The sequence below is a fragment of the Vicia villosa genome, unplaced genomic scaffold (genome assembly GCF_029867415.1).
Source record: "Vicia villosa cultivar HV-30 ecotype Madison, WI unplaced genomic scaffold, Vvil1.0 ctg.000927F_1_1, whole genome shotgun sequence".
NCBI lineage: Eukaryota > Viridiplantae > Streptophyta > Magnoliopsida > Fabales > Fabaceae > Vicia > Vicia villosa.
In genome coordinates, this window is record NW_026705417.1 from 635,678 (window position 1) to 653,865 (window position 18,188).

Here is an 18,188-nt window from a genome sequence, read left to right on the forward strand (position 1 = left end):
TCTCTAACAATCATAACAACCTAACAAACTCCATAACAACCTAACAATCTTCCACCACCATCTTCTAACAAACAATCCCCACTCAAAGTTCTCACCTTTCATCATCATCTTCAACCACGATCCATCTCCTTCATCTTTCAATTACCAATACTGCCATAATCACCACGTTTTCATAATGTTATCAAACGTCCATGGACAGTCATCATCTTCATCCCCATAACCTTCATAGTCATTGTGAAAAAGCCGAGGATCCGTACCTTCACGGAGTGCTTCTGGATCGCACCGAGTCTTGTGTTTATTTCACAAGCTCCCGTCTACTGTTATCGCTAATCATCGTCAGCACCAAGAATCAAGGAAGACAACAGCTAAAGTTCTCTTGTTCTTCGTTTCCAAGCCCTAACAAGTAAGTAATCAACTCCCATGCATATTGAATTTGCTTCGCTTTTCTTGATATGGTGATTGTTTGGATGTCTGAACGATGTGTATGAATGATATATGTGGTGAGGATCATGTTGCTAGGCTTAATATGGATTTCGATGAAGGTCTTGAGTTTTAGGGTTTTAGAAACGGCCTCGGTTTGGGAGATAGAGGGAGGGCTGATGAAAATTAACACCGGATTCAGATAAAGCACGGAAAACCGAGTTGAAAGGTGGTCCCTTTTCTGGTTTCTGTGCATTCTAGTCGCAGCTCCGGTGATGGTAGATCGGAGAAGACGACCGGAGCCATGGCTCCGGCGTCTGTTTCATGCCATGCATTCTTTCTCCGTCGCTTAGGTGGCGCGCCAGCATTGGCGGATCTTCCTAGTTTTTTTTATTTTTGCTTTGTGCTAATGATTGGTTTGATGTGTTGTCATGATATGAATGACTCAGGATTTTCATTTTGTCCTTTAGTGTTTTAAGTGAAGACTGCACAGTTGATACAAGTCCTTATGTCACGTCTTATAAAATAAAACCATTTTAATAAATAGTTGCGGCAGGCATAATAAAAATGAAATAAAAAAAAAGGGAGTAGTGGACCAAATTGGAACTAGGCCCTAGCGCCACTTTTGATTTTCACACCCCTGATTTGGGCCCAAGCGCTTTTGATAAGGAATCCAGTTTATTCTTTTTTACTTTCTTACCCCCAGTCCTAGGAAGATTTGCATTTTGTTTTACAAATTGTTTCCTCTTTAACTTTTGCTTGCTAAATCTTTTTCTCACCATATAAAAAATGTGAAAAAATATGTTTTAGATTCCTTAATGTTGTTAGATAATTGTAATATTTTTCTAATAATTTTAGGACTTATCTTGGTATTTTTAATGGATTATTTTCTAAAGTGTAGTCGATTTTGTTTCGGTTTAGGTACCTTATGCATTTAGGCTTGATTGAATAACTTGAAAACTGATTTTTTTCATTCCTTTTTGTGTACATTCAGTAGAGATATATAGGATGTCATGTATCAAAGAGAAAGTTTTGATTCTAAATTTTAGTATGGTTTTTAGGCTAGTTCCTTTAGCATTCGATTATTGTGCGTTTATGTACGATTGTTGTTTGTTTTTGCCCATAAGGGATGATGCACCTATGCAATGCTTTTAATACTTTTTGAGGACATTTCTAGGACTGTTTAAGAGGCTTTAGTGCCTGATTTGTGAATTTTAAGTCATCCTTTCATGCTTTGCTCGAATTTCCTTTCTTACATGTAAATAACTTGCTTTTAGTTAGCGATTGTATCATAACTTGTCCAAATGACCTATAATTTTGTATGAGACTTCTTGACATGATTCTATGATTGATTAGACACCTCTTAGAGGTTATTAGCTACTGACTTCCATCATTTGATTACATTTTTCTAACTTCATTCAAAATTTGAAATCGTTTAGTTAGTTTGACCTAGTTTTGCCTAGTTTTTGTTAGAACTTTGTGTTGCTTCAAGCCAATTGACTAACAAGGATTGGTATAAGGTCTTAGACCTATAAATGCAATGTTATGCTACTGACCTCAAGCTTAGGTCATGTGTTCATTTGTTTTTTTGATTCAACTAATTGATACATGTTCGTTATTTGTTAAGCGACGAGTCATGCGATACTTTGGTAACTTCTTGTGAATATTTTCGTGTGTTTCCATGATGCTTTTGTGTTTGATTTAGGACACTAATTTCCTTGGTTTGCTACTTCCCTAGGGATCTCTTCCCTCTTTCTCATGCTTTGCCTCTCCTTTCACACTTTGATTGTTGTTAGTCTAAGAGGCGACGATTGTTTGTTCTTCCTCCACCTTTTGTGGATTGTTCTCTTTTGGGATTCATTATGTGTAGTCTCTCTTAGGAGTAGACTTGGTTAGGGACTTCATTAAGTCACCTACCTTACTTGTTGCTCTCGCTTATCTCTTACTATATGCTTACCATGTTCCCTTAGGGCGGTGACTTCAATCTTCATTAAGATTAGTCACATAGAACAACTTAGGTTGTAGTCTATGCATGATAACATAGGTAGAGATCCCTTATCCTTGACCTTAGGGCCATTTGTATGTTAGTATTAGGTTAGAAATGTATGTTCCCCTTTTGCATAACAAACAAAAATCCATAAAACACAATAAAACATTAATAAATAGTGAAAATAATAAAAAGGAATGGAAACTCTCGTCCCTCTTGTTTAAGGGGATCACTTGAGTGGAGATTCCTAAACCTAAAAAACACAAACATAGAGTTAATTGAGTCTTCCTTGTTTAAGGTTCACTCGAGACGCTCGACATACTTTTGTTTTGCTTTTAAGAGCATGTTACTTCCACTCCAATCCCAGCGTGAGTCTCCAAAGGTCAAGCGGCGGAGTGTGCTGTAACTGTTCACTAAAAAACACCAACAAATCCTAAAAAACATAGAAAATCTTGAGCAGAACTACGGTGCTCTGATTCTTCTTAAGAGGATACGTAGGCAGAGAGGCAACTCTAGCGAGCACAATAATTATTAAAAAACTTTAGGTTTAATCATGCATTGCATTAGTTTTAGATACACCCTTTAGATAGAAGCAAACATAGGTGGATACCATCGAGTACGATGGGCGCGAGGGGTGCTAGCACCTTCCCCTTGCGTAACTGACTCCCGTGCCCTGTTCTCTGGTCGAAAGACCTTGTCCTTGTTTCGAGTTAGGTTTCTGATATTCCTTTCCTGCGATGGGATGAATATATTAGTGGCGACTCTGATCCATTTTTCACGGTAGCGACAGCTGGCGACTCTGCTGGGGACGTTGTTAGACCTATTGCGGGTCCGTACTTAGTGAGTCGATCCTAGCCTTTGTTTGTTTATTTTATTGGGTGTTTATTTGTTTATATGTTTACATCTTGTATATATGTTTGCATATCATGTCTATTTCCTGCTTGCATATCATGTTTACTTTCCGCATGCATCTGAACTATATTATGGGTCCCCGTGGGGGCCACATATTTTCCTGATTTGTTTTGCAGGTGGGGGGTTGTGTGAGTTAAAAGGCCCACTACCCAGGCCAGTGATACTTAGGATTAGTTTGGATGCCCATGTCAACTCCCATAGCGTTTGATACGATCGAGCTTGACATGGGGTACCACAACCAGGCGAGGTTCTTTCATGGAACATTGTGTCTCGCACGTTTGTGCCTCAAACACATTGTACCCCATGGGAATTGTTAACCTTGGTGACCATTAGGGACCACCTGTCCGTGTCTAGACTTCATACCCGTGAGATTGGGGTGGGACAGGATACTAGCCTTCATCATACCCGGATTTCTATATTGCAATCTGAAGCCGGAATTTTGAACCTGTATCATTCAGAAAGATCAGTATAATTCAGATATCCAGATTTGCGAGACATTCAGTTTCACCACTTTGCATTGCATAACATCATTCCTTCATCCACTTCATTTGTGCGGGATCATAAAGTCTATTTCCAAAAAAAAAAAAAAAAAAAAAGAAAGGATATTATATACAGAACGAGGCTTCAAAAAAAAAAAGGGGGAAAAGAAAAGAAAAGATATTCTATACAAAACAAAGCCCCAATTTCAAAAAAAGAGAAAAGAAAAAAGAGAAATGAAAGTGTGTGAAAAGACTTTAGGATCTCTCATAAGTAAACATGCATTCATACTATCATGCATTTCATGGCTCTTACAGAGACTTATGGGACCCTTTCTACTCAGATTTCAAGATCAACAACGGATTTGACCTCTCACCGCCGCGTACTTCGAGATCGACTATGGAACAACTCTATGATGAGATGGATGAGATGAGGGCCCAGATGGGTCATCTTATGATGAAGATACAAGTTCTGACCCACGATCAGGGTGTGTTGAAGGAGGAAAATGATCAATTGAAAACTCAAGTGAGCCTGATCATGGAAGTTCTGAAGACGGTATTGAGAAAGGAAAGTGATACTGTTCCTGCTACAACAAGGGTTGTTGATCTCTTTCCTTCATATGGATCTCTTCCCATTCAAGGTATGCCTCAGGGAGTTCTTTCTCGACCTCAAGTGGCAAAACTTCCCCGTCAACCAGTTCATGTTCCTAAAATGAATCAGAAGGGCCAAGTATATGGACAAAGACCTAAGATGCCCGAGACGGTTTTCGATCCGATTCCGATACCCTATGCTCAATTACTTCCTCGCTTGCTAGAACTTCAATTGATTGAGCTACGCAATTTGACCATGCCTAAAAAGCTCCCCCTGATCATGATGCCAACGCTCGTTGTGAATTCCATTCGGGGGCACTTGGTCATGACATTGGGAATTTTAAGGCACTGAAGTATAAAGTCCAAGAGCTCATCGATTCCAAGGTGATTATGGTCATCCCTGATGGTTTGGATGTGCAAGGCAATTTGATCCCAATTGTTGAAGAGAAGGTTGATTCTGTTTTCTATCATGGGTCTACCTCAGGTCAGAAGAATGCTCCACCATCCTGGGTTCAAGATTCTCCGTCTTGGCCTAGTCCTCAACCTAATCAGAAGGCCAAGATGCCTGAACGAGGTGTACCCGACACAGAGGTTCAGGAAGCCAAAAAGAGTGTACGACAAGGTTCCTATGCCTTATAGTGAATTGTTCTCCCCTTTGTTCAAGAACTCTTTGGTGGAACCCAAGCAACTGAATCCCGTCTGTTTTCCTTATCCTTTAGGACTTGATCCAAATGTCAGTTGTGACTACCATGGTGGGGCACCTGGTCATTCAACCGAGAATTGTCAGCCATTCAAAGACAAAGTTCAAGACCTTGTTGATTCCAAAGCAATCACGTTCACTCCAAGAGGTTATGCATAAATTGAAGTCCCTATGAGATATCAAAACTGCAAAAAGCATTAAAGAGCAATAAGTCCAGACGGAGTCAGGTCTCCTCAACAATGACATTCATTTAGTTTTTTACTGCATTTTCATTTGTAATCTTCCTTTGTTTGTTTAAGCATTGCTAGCATGTAAAAATTTGTTAATTTTCGAATGAAAATCATAATAAAAGAATATGTTTGTCTTGAAGTAATCCTTTCGTTATCACTCATAAAAATGTTTTTTGGCATTACGATACCAACTTTATTAATATCTTGCTTAGGCAACGAGCGGAGGGAGAATGATGATAAAAAAAATGCAAAAATCCCTAATTGTGTGTTTTGAATAAAACCCTACTAATGATGTACAGGCATTGTTTCAAATCCCTAAACACACGAAAATATAAGGGAGATAGACCCTCGTTAACCCCTTTGAGCCTTGAAGGAGGAGTTTCTTTTTTTGATCAGAAAAACCCTTATTTTTAACCCTGGGGCAAGGTAGTGTTCATTTAACTTGATCAAGTGTTCAAAACTCACAAATGATATGCATCTAAGGATACAACAACGGTTATCTTTCAAAAGGTTGAGGAGAGTCAAAACCGTAATGGTTATCCTTCACCTACCAAGAGGTCAGAAGATGACGATACCACAATGGAAATCCTTCATCAATCATGAAATGAGGCAGTCGTGATCACTTCAACGAATCAAAGACAATGCAAGGTCACACGACTTGTTCAAAAAAAAAAGGGAAGAAAAAAAATGATGAAAAAAAATATATGAAAAGTGATGAAAGAAAAGAATATAGCAATAAAAAAGAAAAAATGATGGTGAAAATAAATCAAGAACAAAGTCGTGTGATACTGAATCAAAAGAATAAAAGGTGAGCGGCTGCCATGTCCAAGAAACCTCATTGATTCCTCAACCATCTCAAAATTCCTTGTGAGGGATGAGCACTCGTGTTGAGTTAACTGAATTAGGGTTGGAGAACATCATGAAGGGGGTGGGGACCAAATAATTTTGAGCCTAAAATCCTTTGTTTCTGAAAACCGTGAACCCAACCAAGTTACAACCCTTAAAAGTCCTAATTGAAGTAGGGTTTATTTCGAAAACACACTCCGATGAGATAGCGTTTAGCTGACTCCCAATGAAGCGTAACACATATCTATGTTGGTATTGTATGCCCGCTTTACATTTCATTCACAAGAGGTGGCCACCTCATTGCATAAAAAGTTTTAAACTTCAAGACTAGCATAGGCTTTGCATTAGAATTATCATTCTTAGAATTAACATTCTTTTGCATACAAAACAGTTGCTTAAACATCAAGGAAGTTTCCATGATGAGAATCCATGAAGAGCTTGATCATGTTAAATTAAAAGAGACTTGAGAACTTCGTAGAGAAAAAAAAAAGAAATCATTATCAAAGCAAGTTGTCTGAAGGCTCCATTAAAGGATGTGCAGTTTAATGCCTTCGTTGTTTGATCATTAATGGACAAGTGCTTGAAGACTCCGTTGAGCCTAATCAGTTTGATACTGTTCTTGATTGGTTACCCTGAAAGGAAAGGTTTGGATGCTCTGTTGAGCAAATAAGTTGATACCTTCATTGATTGACTACCCAGGGGGAGAAGTCTGAATACTCTGTTGAGTAGATGCATTTTGATTAAGTACCCTGAAGGGAAGAGTTCGAAGACTCCATTAAGTATGATAAAGTTGCTCCGACAGTTTGTTTGATCTTAAGGGAAGTAAAACTTGAGGATTCTGATAAGATGTACATAATCAGGGGAAGTCACGACGAGGAATCTCTCTCGTGAGTACAGCCAATCTGGGGCAATCAAATCGAGGTTTGAAATCTCAAAATCAATCAATCTAGGTCAATCACGACGAGGAATCTCTCGTGAAATTCAATCGATCTGGGGCAGTTACGTCGAGATTCGACAAATCTCTTCAAGGACCCGTTGATCAAGAGGAACCATTTCAAATGCTTGAATGTAATGGAATAAATTATCTCAAGTAAGCGTGGTGTAAGGATCCTTTCGAGGCAAATACCTTCGTAAGTCAGGCAGCCTGGGGCATAACCTTTTGGTTTGTATGGAAGAATCGTCATTCACCTGTAAAGTGCAGTTGAACATCATGAAGTTGAGAAGTATCATAATACTCTTCCCCAACAAGGTTCCATTCCTCAAGCATAGGAGTTTGTTTCTCCTAGAAAAAATCACTCCCCGAGTACAGGAGTTTATTTCTCATGAGAGTTGTTCCATTCCCCGATCATAGGAGTTTATTTCTCCTCGAAGTTGTTCTACTCATCCCAGAAAGGGTTCCTTATTCGGATTTCTAATCCTCACCATGGTGAACTGAGGGAATCTCCTCAAGCTGAAAAATTCCCCAAGCAATAGCACATGGTGAGAAGTCAGAAGTATTCTTCAAGTCAAATAAGAAGTATGTCTTGCAAGTTAAAGTCCAATGTCTATTGGCACCCCCACAGAGTTCTTAACACTAAGGGGATTCTCCCTGGTGTTTACCTCTCCCGAGGTCAGAGACGAAGCTCGATCGACAAGTCAACGGAATATTCTCTAAAGGGACCTCGTTATCTCTACATATAGTAATCATTGCATTCACCTTGCATCTACAAAAAGAAAAAACGCGTAGCATTTCCATTAATATGGAGCATTACGCCATGAAAAATTCAAACACGCATCAATGCATAAGCCAAGTTTGTATGTGCTCCAAAGGAACGAGGTAGTATACCCCCAAAAGAAGTCTCACTTTCTCTCTCAAGTTTGGATTGGATACATAATCATTTTCTCTATGGTTATTTCCCGTTTGCTGAGCTCAATCGTTTGGATAACCCATACTTTGTGTGTGGCAATTCGAACGAATGTCACTCTTGTAGAATTACACCCCGCCTTTTGGCCTGAGGGAACCACGTAGTTCTTATGTTTCGTGAATAACAATACCTCTTTCAAATACCAGTGTTTACTGGCATCATTTAATAGAGTCTGGTCGTCACCAGTTTTCTCTTTGTACTAACTTTCTGCGAGTCCCCTTACTGCCTTTTGCATAAGGGATATCTCTTGCTACTTGCAAGTTTGCCGTGGTTATTTTCCCGTATGCTGCGTGCAGATTAGAGTGCGAGTGAGGGTGGGCATTCAACCCATCTCATTTTTCAATCATTTGGGTAATCATACTTGGTGTGTGGCAACTCGATGAATGCCACCATTGAAGAGTACACCCCGCCTTTTGGCCTGAGGGATCTACGTAATTCTTATGCTTCGCAAGCATCAACATCCCCGTGAATGTTCAGTGGTTACTGTCATCCGCGTGTCGAGTCTAGTCGTTACTAGTCTTGTTTTGGTTATTTTCCCGCATGTCGCGTGCATAATAGAGTGCGAATGAGGGTGGGCATTCAACCCATCTCATTTTTCAATCATTTGAAATCCATACTATGTGTGTGGCAATTCGAATGATTGCCACCCTTGAAGGGTTACACCCCGCCTTTGGCCTGAGGGATCCATGTAATTCTTATGCTTCGCGAGCATCAATATCTTTTTGAAAGCCCAGTATTTACTGGCACCCCCTGATTAGTTCTAGTTGTCACTAGCCTTTTTTTCGGTCAAGCCCAATAGTTATTGGCATCGCCTTCAAATTTAGTGTTCATAAACATCCCCAATAAAGTCTAGTCGTTACTAGTCTTCGTCAATAAAGTCCAATGATTATTGGCATACCTTTTCAGATCTAGAGTCACCCTTCGGCTGTGTCTCTTTTTGAAGTCTAATTGAGGTTAGCAAAATAGGAGCGGTTTCCCCTTCGGCTGGTTACATCCTTTATCGAGTCGCCCTTCAGTGGTGTCTCTCTTTGAAGTCTAACTGAGGTTAGCAAAATAGGAGCGGTTTCCCCTTTGGCTGGTTACATCCTTTATCGAGTCGCCCTTCAGTGGTGTCTCTCTTTAAAGTCTAACTGAGGTTAGCAAAATAGGATCGGTTTCCCCTTCGGCTGGTTACATCCTTTATCGAGTCTCCCTTCAGTGGTGTCTCTCTTTGAAGTCTAACTGAGGTTAGCAAAATAGGATCGGTTTCCCCTTCGGCTGGTTACATCCTTTATCGAGTTGCCCTTCGGTGGTGTCTCTCTTTGAAGTCTAACTGAGGTTAGCAATTAGGATCGGATTCCCCTTCGGCTGGTTTCATCCTTTATCAAGTCACTCTTAGACTGTGTCTCTTTTTTGAAGTCTAACTGAGGTTAGCAACCTGTTTAAGGTCTACCTTCGGCTGATATCCTTTGATAATACTCAACACTCTTTTGCTCGGCCACAGAATGCAAATTTTGATGGTACTTTTGGGTATTCAATCCACCTACACCTCTCATGTCCAGAACTTGTGTCGTACGTACATTCAGGTTCAAGAAGATTGAATAGGGGCAGCTGTTGCACCCCAAAATTTGCCCACTTATTTATTCCCCATTTGGCCTTCACATTACATTCATGTGCATACCTCATATAGGCCATTCATCCATTACATTCATCCATATCATGGTTACTATCCATAATTGATAAGAAAAGAGCTACTGCAGAAGAAATTCCTGATAGAAAAATAAGGGAAATTTTGAAGTTTGATCGCATGGCATTATTCCCATTGAAGTCCTCCTGAAATAAGGGTTTCATCCTTTCCAATTCAAAGCTTGATTAAAAGATACAATCCTCGGATTCATTAGGGCTTTCAAATTAGGGTTTTGACCAAAGTCAACCCTGTTGACTTTCTGGTCAAAATTTAATCAGAAGATGATTTTAAAATGTGAAATGTGGTTGTCCTGTTAATTGGAGCTTCTTTGGTTGAAAACTGATTGAGAGATGGAATCAGAAACGGATTAATCGGGAAATTCATTTGAAATCGGAAAAATCAGGAAAAGTGGACTTTTTGGTCCGAGTCAAAGTCAACTGTCAAATATTGACTCGTGGTGGAAAATCGGTCAAGAAAAGTCAAAGAAATAAATAAAATCGAGAAGTAATCAAAAGTTGCCATTTTTGGAAGTTGGTTGAAATAGGAAATTCCAAAAGAGGAAAGTTCTATACTTAGAGAAATTTTTGAAAGATTTGGAAATGGTTGACCAGCTCACTTCAGGTCCGGTTTACACGTGTTTTTATGTTCCAATTCAAAACAAGATCAACACCAAAATTACTCCTCTTGTGGCATAGAACAAAAGTGTAGTTAGGAGTTTTTTATTTGGAAGCATGGGTAAGAAGTTATGAGGGTACAAAGTTGAGGGATTCAAACTGAAGGCGTGTCAAATTTGCCAGGCAGATTCTCGCCAGCGCAAGCAATTCCACAAACACATGGCGTGCCGTTTTCAATTCAATTTTTAAAGAGTTCCAAGCACATTCTATATCCAATTCAAACATCAATGTGTTCTATTCCATGCCTCCTATTTGAGGAGCCAAAGATCATTGATTTTGGCTGCGTGGTCGGAAGGATACAAGGCCCCAAAATTATCCTCTCGAAACTGTTGTAAGGTGGTTCCTTGACTAGGGTACGCGTGCAGGCAAGTCCAGTTGCGGAGGACCGAGTTCCAATACTTTTTTGAATAAGTTCCAGCCCTCAAATCAATGTTCTCTAAACACCAAAGTTGTTCATATCGTAGCACACTATAAGTTTGTAGTTGGGAATTTCTCCAAAAGAGTTTTGAATCAAAAGATATATGAGAGAAAAGACTGGGATTCAAAATTGTTGAGTTTCCAGCACTTAGAGAAATTCAGAAAGAAATTACATCTCAATGAAACCATGGCTTTGATGAAAATTACACATTGATTTAAGCTTTGATTTAGGAGAAGTTCAACAACGAAAGTGTGCTATGATCTTCCTGCTCTCCGTTGATCAAAATAAGTCCATGTTCGGTTGGATGGTTATCAAGTTCTAATCCTTGAAGTAGAACATTCGAAACTGACAGAAGGTCGTTATTAGGCAGAGCTGGCCAGCGCATATGCAATGGTTGTGAGAGGTCATATTCCGAAGAAATTTTGAGCATGTTACAAGGAGCTTCTCCACAAGAGTTCAACAGGAAACTTGTTCTGCTACAAATGATCTTTGCCACGAAACCAAGAATTGATAATGTGAAGCATTGAGTAGCAAGGTAGAGTATCATGAAGGTCGCTACTTGAAGTTGTCGTGACGCAAGCTTGGTTCAAACTTTTCCAGCCGAAGTTCAACCACTACCAAAGCATTTCAAAGACAATTATCATGCATTTGCAATCACTGTTTCAAGAGTTTATCAACACCAATCATGTTTAGTCTTGTGAAAACTCTCACTTTACTCTTGAGGTCGTGATCAGAAGGTGATCCCAAATCAAATTACTGGAGCTAGAAGACTGCCACTTGACCACCATAACTTCCTAGCCAAAATGTTGCACCATGACATATTTGTAGTAGCAGGAGCGCATGCCTACGTCTATTGCTCTAAATATCAACACATAATGCTGCACACATAAAATACAAAAGGAGAGTTACTATAAATGAAAAAACTTGTGCATTAAGTTTAGAAAAAAGCTACAATACACCATACCATAACTTCCATGAATCATCATCATATAAAAACCAAACTCTTTCACAAATCAGGGGGGCACCGTTTTCGTTTTCTTTCTTTCTTTCTCAGTTTTCAAAACTTGTTCCCTTCTCATTTCTCCATTCTCAGAATCTTCACCACTTCCCTCTCACCATTCATCTTTCCTTTTTTACAGTTTCACACAAGCTCTCTCGTCTCTCGCCACTCTCCTCTCCACCCTTTCTTCTCTCATCTCTTTCTCTAACAATCTTAACAACCTAACAAACTCCATAACAACCTAACAATCTTCCACCACCATCTTCTAACAAACAATCCCCACTCAAAGTTCTCACCTTTCATCATCATCTTCAACCACGATCCATCTCCTTCATCTTTCAATTACCAATACTGCCATAATCACCACGTTTTCATAATGTTATCAAACGTCCATGGACAGTCATCATCTTCATCCCCATAACCTTCGTAGTCATTGTGAAAAAGCCGAGGATTCGTACCTTCACGGAGTGCTTCTGGATCGCACCGAGTCTTGTGTTTATTTCACAAGCTCCCGTCTACTATTATCGCTAATCATCGTCAGCACCAAGAATCAAGGAAGACAACAGCTAAAGTTCTCTTGTTCTTTGTTTCCAAGCCCTAACAAGTAAGTAATCAACTCCCATGCATATTGAATTTGCTTCGCTTTTCTTGATATGGTGATTGTTTGGATGTCTGAACGATGTGTATGAATGATATATGTGGCGAGGATCATGTTGCTAGGCTTAATATGGATTTCGATGAAGGTCTTGAGTTTTAGGGTTTTAGAAACGGCCTCGGTTTGGGAGATAGAGGGAGGGCTGATGAAAAATAACACAGGATTCGGATTAAGCACGTAAAACCGAGTTGAAAGGTGGTCCCTTTTCTGGTTTCTGTGCACTCTAGTCGCAGCTCCGGTGATGGTAGATCGGAGAAGAAGACCGGAGCCATGGCTCCGGCGTCTGTTTCATGCCATGCATTCTTTCTCCGTCGCTTAGGTGGCGCGCCAGCATTGGCGGATCTTCCCAGTTTTTTTTATTTTTGCTTTGTGCTAATGATTGGTTTGATGTGTTGTCATGATATGATTGACTCAGGATTTTCATTTTGTCCTTTAGTGTTTTAAGTGAAGACTGCCCAGTTGATACAAGTCCTTATGTCACGTCTTATAAAATAAAACCATTTTAATATTTAGTTGCTGCAGGCATAATAAAAATGAAATAAAAAAAAAGGGAGTAGAGGACCAAATTGGAACTGGGCCCTAGCGCCACTTTTGATTTTCACACCCCTGATTTGGGCCCAAGCGCTTTTGATAAGGAATCCAGTTTATTCTTTTTTACTTTCTTACCCCCAGTCCTAGGCAGATTTGCATTTTGTTTTACAAATTGTTTCCTCTTTAACTTTTGCTTGCTAAATCTTTTTCTCACCAAATAAAAAATGTGAAAAAATATGTTTTAGATTCCTTAATGTTGTTAGATAATTGTAATATTTTTCTAAGAATTTTAGGACTTATCTTGGTATTTTTAATGGACTATTTTCTAAAGTGTAGTCGATTTTGTTTCGGTTTAGGTACCTTATGCATTTAGGCTTGATTGAATAACTTGCAAACTGATTTTTTTCATTCCTTTTTGTGTACATTCAGTAGAGATACATAGGATGTCATGTATCAAAGATAAAGTTTTGATTCTAAATTTTAGTATGGTTTTTAGGCTAGTTCCTTTAGCATTCAATTATTGTGCGTTTATGTACGATTGTTGTTTGTTTTTGCCCATAAGGATTGATGCACCTATGCAATGCTTTTAATACTTTTTGAGGACATTTCTAGGACTGTTTAAGAGGCTTTAGTGCCTGATTTGTGAATTTTAAGTCATCCTTTCATGCTTTGCTCGAATTTCCTTTCTTACATGTAAATAACTTGCTTTTAGTTAGCGATTGTATCATAACTTGTCCAAATGACCTATAATTTTGTATGAGACTTCTTGACATGATTCTATGATTGATTAGACACCTCTTAGAGGTTATTAGCTACTGACTTCCATCATTTGATTACATTTTTCTAACTTCATTCAAAATTTGAAATCGTTTAGTTAGTTTGACCTAGTTTTGCCTAGTTTTTGTTAGAACTTTGTGTTGCTTCAAGCCAATTGACTAACAAGGATTGGTATAAGGTCTTAGACCTATAAATGCAATGTTATGCTACTGACCTCAAGCTTAGGTCATGTGTTCATTTGTTTTTTTGATTCAACTAATTGATACATGTTCGTTATTTGTTAAGCGACGAGTCATGCGATACTTTGGTAACTTCTTGTGAATATTTTCGTGTGTTTCCATGATGCTTTTGTGTTTGATTTAGGACACTAATTTCCTTGGTTTGCTACTGCCCTAGGGATCTCTTCCCTCTTTCTCATGCTTTGCCTCTCCTTTCACACTTTGATTGTTGTTAGTCTAAGAGGCGACGATTGTTTGTTCTTCCTCCACCTTTTGTGGATTGTTCTCTTTTGGGATTCATTATGTGTAGTCTCTCTTAGGAGTAGACTTGGTTAGGGACTTCATTAAGTCACCTACCTTACTTGTTGCTCTCGCTTATCTCTTACTATATGCTTACCATGTTCCCTTAGGGCGGTGACTTCAATCTTCATTAAGATTAGTCACATAGAACAACTTAGGTTGTAGTCTATGCATGATAACATAGGTAGAGATCCCTTATCCTTGACCTTAGGGCCATTTGTATGTTAGTATTAGGTTAGAAATGTATGTTCCCCTTTTGCATAACAAACAAAAATCCATAAAACACAATAAAACATTAATAAATAGTGAAAATAATAAAAAGGAATGGAAACTCTCGTCCCTCTTGTTTAAGGGGATCACTTGAGTGGAGATTCCTAAACCTAAAAAACACAAACATAGAGTTAATTGAGTCTTCCTTGTTTAAGGTTCACTCGAGACGCTCGACATACTTTTGTTTAGCTTTTAAGAGCATGTTACTTCCACTCCAATCCCAGCGTGAGTCTCCAAAGGTCAAGCGGCGGAGTGTGCTGTAACTGTTCACTAAAAAACACCAACAAATCCTAAAAAGCATAGAAAATCTTGAGCAGAACTACGGTGCTCTGATTCTTCTTAAGAGGATACGTAGGCAGAGAGGCAACTCTAGCGAGCACAATAATTATTAAAAAACTTTAGGTTTAATCATGCATTGCATTAGTTTTAGATACACCCTTTAGATAGAAGCAAACATAGGTGGATACCATCGAGTACGATGGGCGCGAGGGGTGCTAGCACCTTCCACTTGCGTAACTGACTCCCGTGCCCTGTTCTCTGGTCGAAAGACCTTGTCCTTGTTTCGAGTTAGGTTTCTGATATTCCTTTCCCGCGATGGGATGAATATATTAGTGGCGACTCTGATCCATTTTTCGCGGTAGCGACAGAAACGTTTAAAGCAAAACGAAAAAACCCAAAATTTCGGAGTAGAAGTGAAACAAATCGGCAAAGAGCATCAGGTCCCCCATATTCATATATAAAAGGGCGTATGGGATATGGACGCTTAAAACAGTCTATTGTAAGTATCTATAAATTTCAATGTTATACTTGTTCATCGTGAGTTATATTTGATCATATTATTTGGCTTAATGTGTAGTTAACAAGGGAGAGTAGTTCTGAAACATCTGTTCCACCACATGTTTTATGGAAGGAAGCCCGTGTGGGAATGGATGGAGTTGTCAAAGAAGATGTTCAAAAAGTTTTTGAAAAATGCGTAAGTATAGCATTATTTCTTTAATTAAATCAAAAGTTTAGTAACATTAATAAGACAAAATTTGAATATTCATATGACTCTCAGGAGACTCTATCTCAGTCTATATCTCCAGATGAAGGCAATGATTGCAGGAGCATACTTAGCCGCGCATTAGATGTTCCTGAATATTCTGGTCGGGTGAGGGGTAAGGGATTTGGAATCACTCCAACATCCTTGAAGATGAAAAAACAGAAGGCTCTTAGCAATGGAGAACTGCAGGAAACCTTGTATGCACTACAAGCTGAAGTCCGCGAATTGAAAAGGGAAAAAGAATTAAGAGAGCAAGCTTCAAGTTGTAAAGCTACTAGTGACAAAGGTAGTATCGGTTGTAATTTTCAACCGGATCTTCCAAAGGTAATTATATATATTATTATGAAATTAAAGTAACTTAATTTATTTAATTAAAATATATACACAATAACAATTTGAAATTTATTATTGGTTTTAGGGCATTTCACCTTGCCAACTCTACTTATCGTCACCGACTTATCGGATGGTTGGCAAGGGAAAAGTGCATAACACTTTGGGAGAATTACTTCACACTAGACCGCTCCCTACCGGCTATTTGAAAGTATCGGTTGACATTGCTTTAGAGAAGGATGCGTTATTACCGCATCCTGACGATGTTTCGGATGCCACATTGGTGGGAGATGCAATAGGTTCGTTTGTTGCATGGCCGCCAAGCCTAATTAGTGTAGATGATGAGGTATTCTTAAAACCATATATATGAATCTTTGAGTATTCAAAGTTTTTTACGCGCATTTTACGTACATTTGTTTTTACATGGTTATGTTAATTATACTCCAACAAAATCCAAAGCAAAAGACAAGGAGCCTCCCTGGAAAATCGAGTCAGTTGCATCAATAAAACAGGTACATCACAATTATATGATATTTATGCATGAAAAATTTTAATTCGTGATCTTATATTTCACCTAACTAATTATATGATCTTTAATTAGATGCATGCTAAAGAGATTGAAGATTTTTGTAAGGGTAAGAAGCCTGAAAAGGTTGTTGCTAAGAAGACTGATCGCGACTTTACGTGTGTATTAATCGGATGACTGCAAGTGCATAGTCGTGACGTGTAGTTTTAAAAGATATCGAATCCACAGGGACTATGAATCGATCTACCGTTATCTAAGGTTACTATGTAAAGCTAAGGCTACTGATATTTTGATTGTTCCTAAGGGAGAGTGATTGTGAATAGTAAGAAATATAATAAAAGACAGATATCAGTATGTATTTCGTTTAACTTAAGGTGATCCGAAGGTCCATTGGCTAGTGCATAATTCCATTAAAAATCTTTACTAATTCAATTGGTTAAAAATCCTCGTCTCAAACTTTTGCTCTGTTGATTTAGATTACTATCCTAATCCTAATGTACGCTTTCGCCATCCCATTAGATTTTAGAAAAGCTTTTTGAAAACAACGTAATTAATAAAATGCCTGTTTTATGAAGTTGTTTTCTATTTAAATCTCCTAATCTCAAACTTTCGCTCTGTTGACTCGAAACATGCTAATATCCCTAACGTACGCTTTCACCATCCCGCTCGGGTGTAAAAACAATTTTTGAAAATAAATAAGTTCTACTAGTTTTAATACGCTTTCGTCATCCTTAAAACTAATGTCCTATGTCTACTATCCAGTTAAAGATCTCAAACTTTCGCTCTATTGATTTTAACCTTTGACCGTCTTAAGACCTCAAACTTTCGCTCTATTGGTTTTAAGACTTACTAATTAAATTAGACATACAAACCAAAAACAAGTGATATTTAATAAAACATAACTAAGCCAATTAATTTCGGATCCCACAGTTAACTTACTTTACATACCGACACCTCAGTAAATTAGCCAGACATATTAATATGGTTAAACATGCATGAATTAATTTGGCTTATAATAAAAGGGAAGTTAATTGGCATATAATATATCATGCAATAACTATATAAATAAAGGCGGTAAAATATTAAACCTGAATTAAATAAATTGCAATTGAATCTTCGAGTATTGAACTTACACCACAGGTTGGCTGGATCGTTCTTCGGAATTTAAACGGACGGAAAATAAAACAAGGAAATAAAAACGATAAATCTAACGTAAGGCTAGATTTATAAAAGGTTCACAACAATTTCCGGTGTAGAAATCGTTGTGAGAAAATAACTGTTTGAATGAAAGCAGGAAGAAAATATAATTCACGGTACAATTTCGGCAGCACTTCGTTGGCAGGAAATCGGACCTTTAGAACTGAAGTGGCAGGCTCTATTTATAGGCGAGGAACTGCAGTAGGAATGCGTGAAAATAGGGACTTCTCAGACTGGGCCTTGGAGACGTGCGTCTCCACTTTTTGGGGAAGACTCAGCACACGACTTGAGACGTGCGTCTCAAGTGGAGAGAATCTAGGAGTGGTTGGAGACGGGCGTCTCCTCTTTGGTGACGTGGCATAGAACGTTGGAGACGTGCGTCTCCACCTTCTTGTGTGATTTGGGCCACGCACAATTGATTCTTCGTGGGCTGGTCTGTCTCTTTGGGCCTTTGGGTCTTATTTGCACATTTGGGCCTTATTTGCACCTCTCTTTCACTTCAGCACCCCTTTTTCATC

The 18,188-nt window shown here is 38.7% G+C and overlaps 1 protein-coding gene across 1 annotated transcript; it reads left to right on the forward strand.

Annotated features, from left to right (window-relative positions):
* Positions 1 to 4,776: 4,776 nt before the first annotated feature.
* Positions 4,777 to 16,650, forward strand: LOC131632325 (uncharacterized). Its single transcript, XM_058903091.1, has 5 exons — positions 4,777 to 4,998; positions 15,432 to 15,548; positions 15,633 to 15,941; positions 16,036 to 16,293; positions 16,549 to 16,650. Exons 1-5 carry the CDS (start codon positions 4,777 to 4,779, stop codon positions 16,648 to 16,650), a joined length of 1,008 nt encoding a protein of 335 aa, XP_058759074.1.
* Positions 16,651 to 18,188: the final 1,538 nt, after the last annotated feature.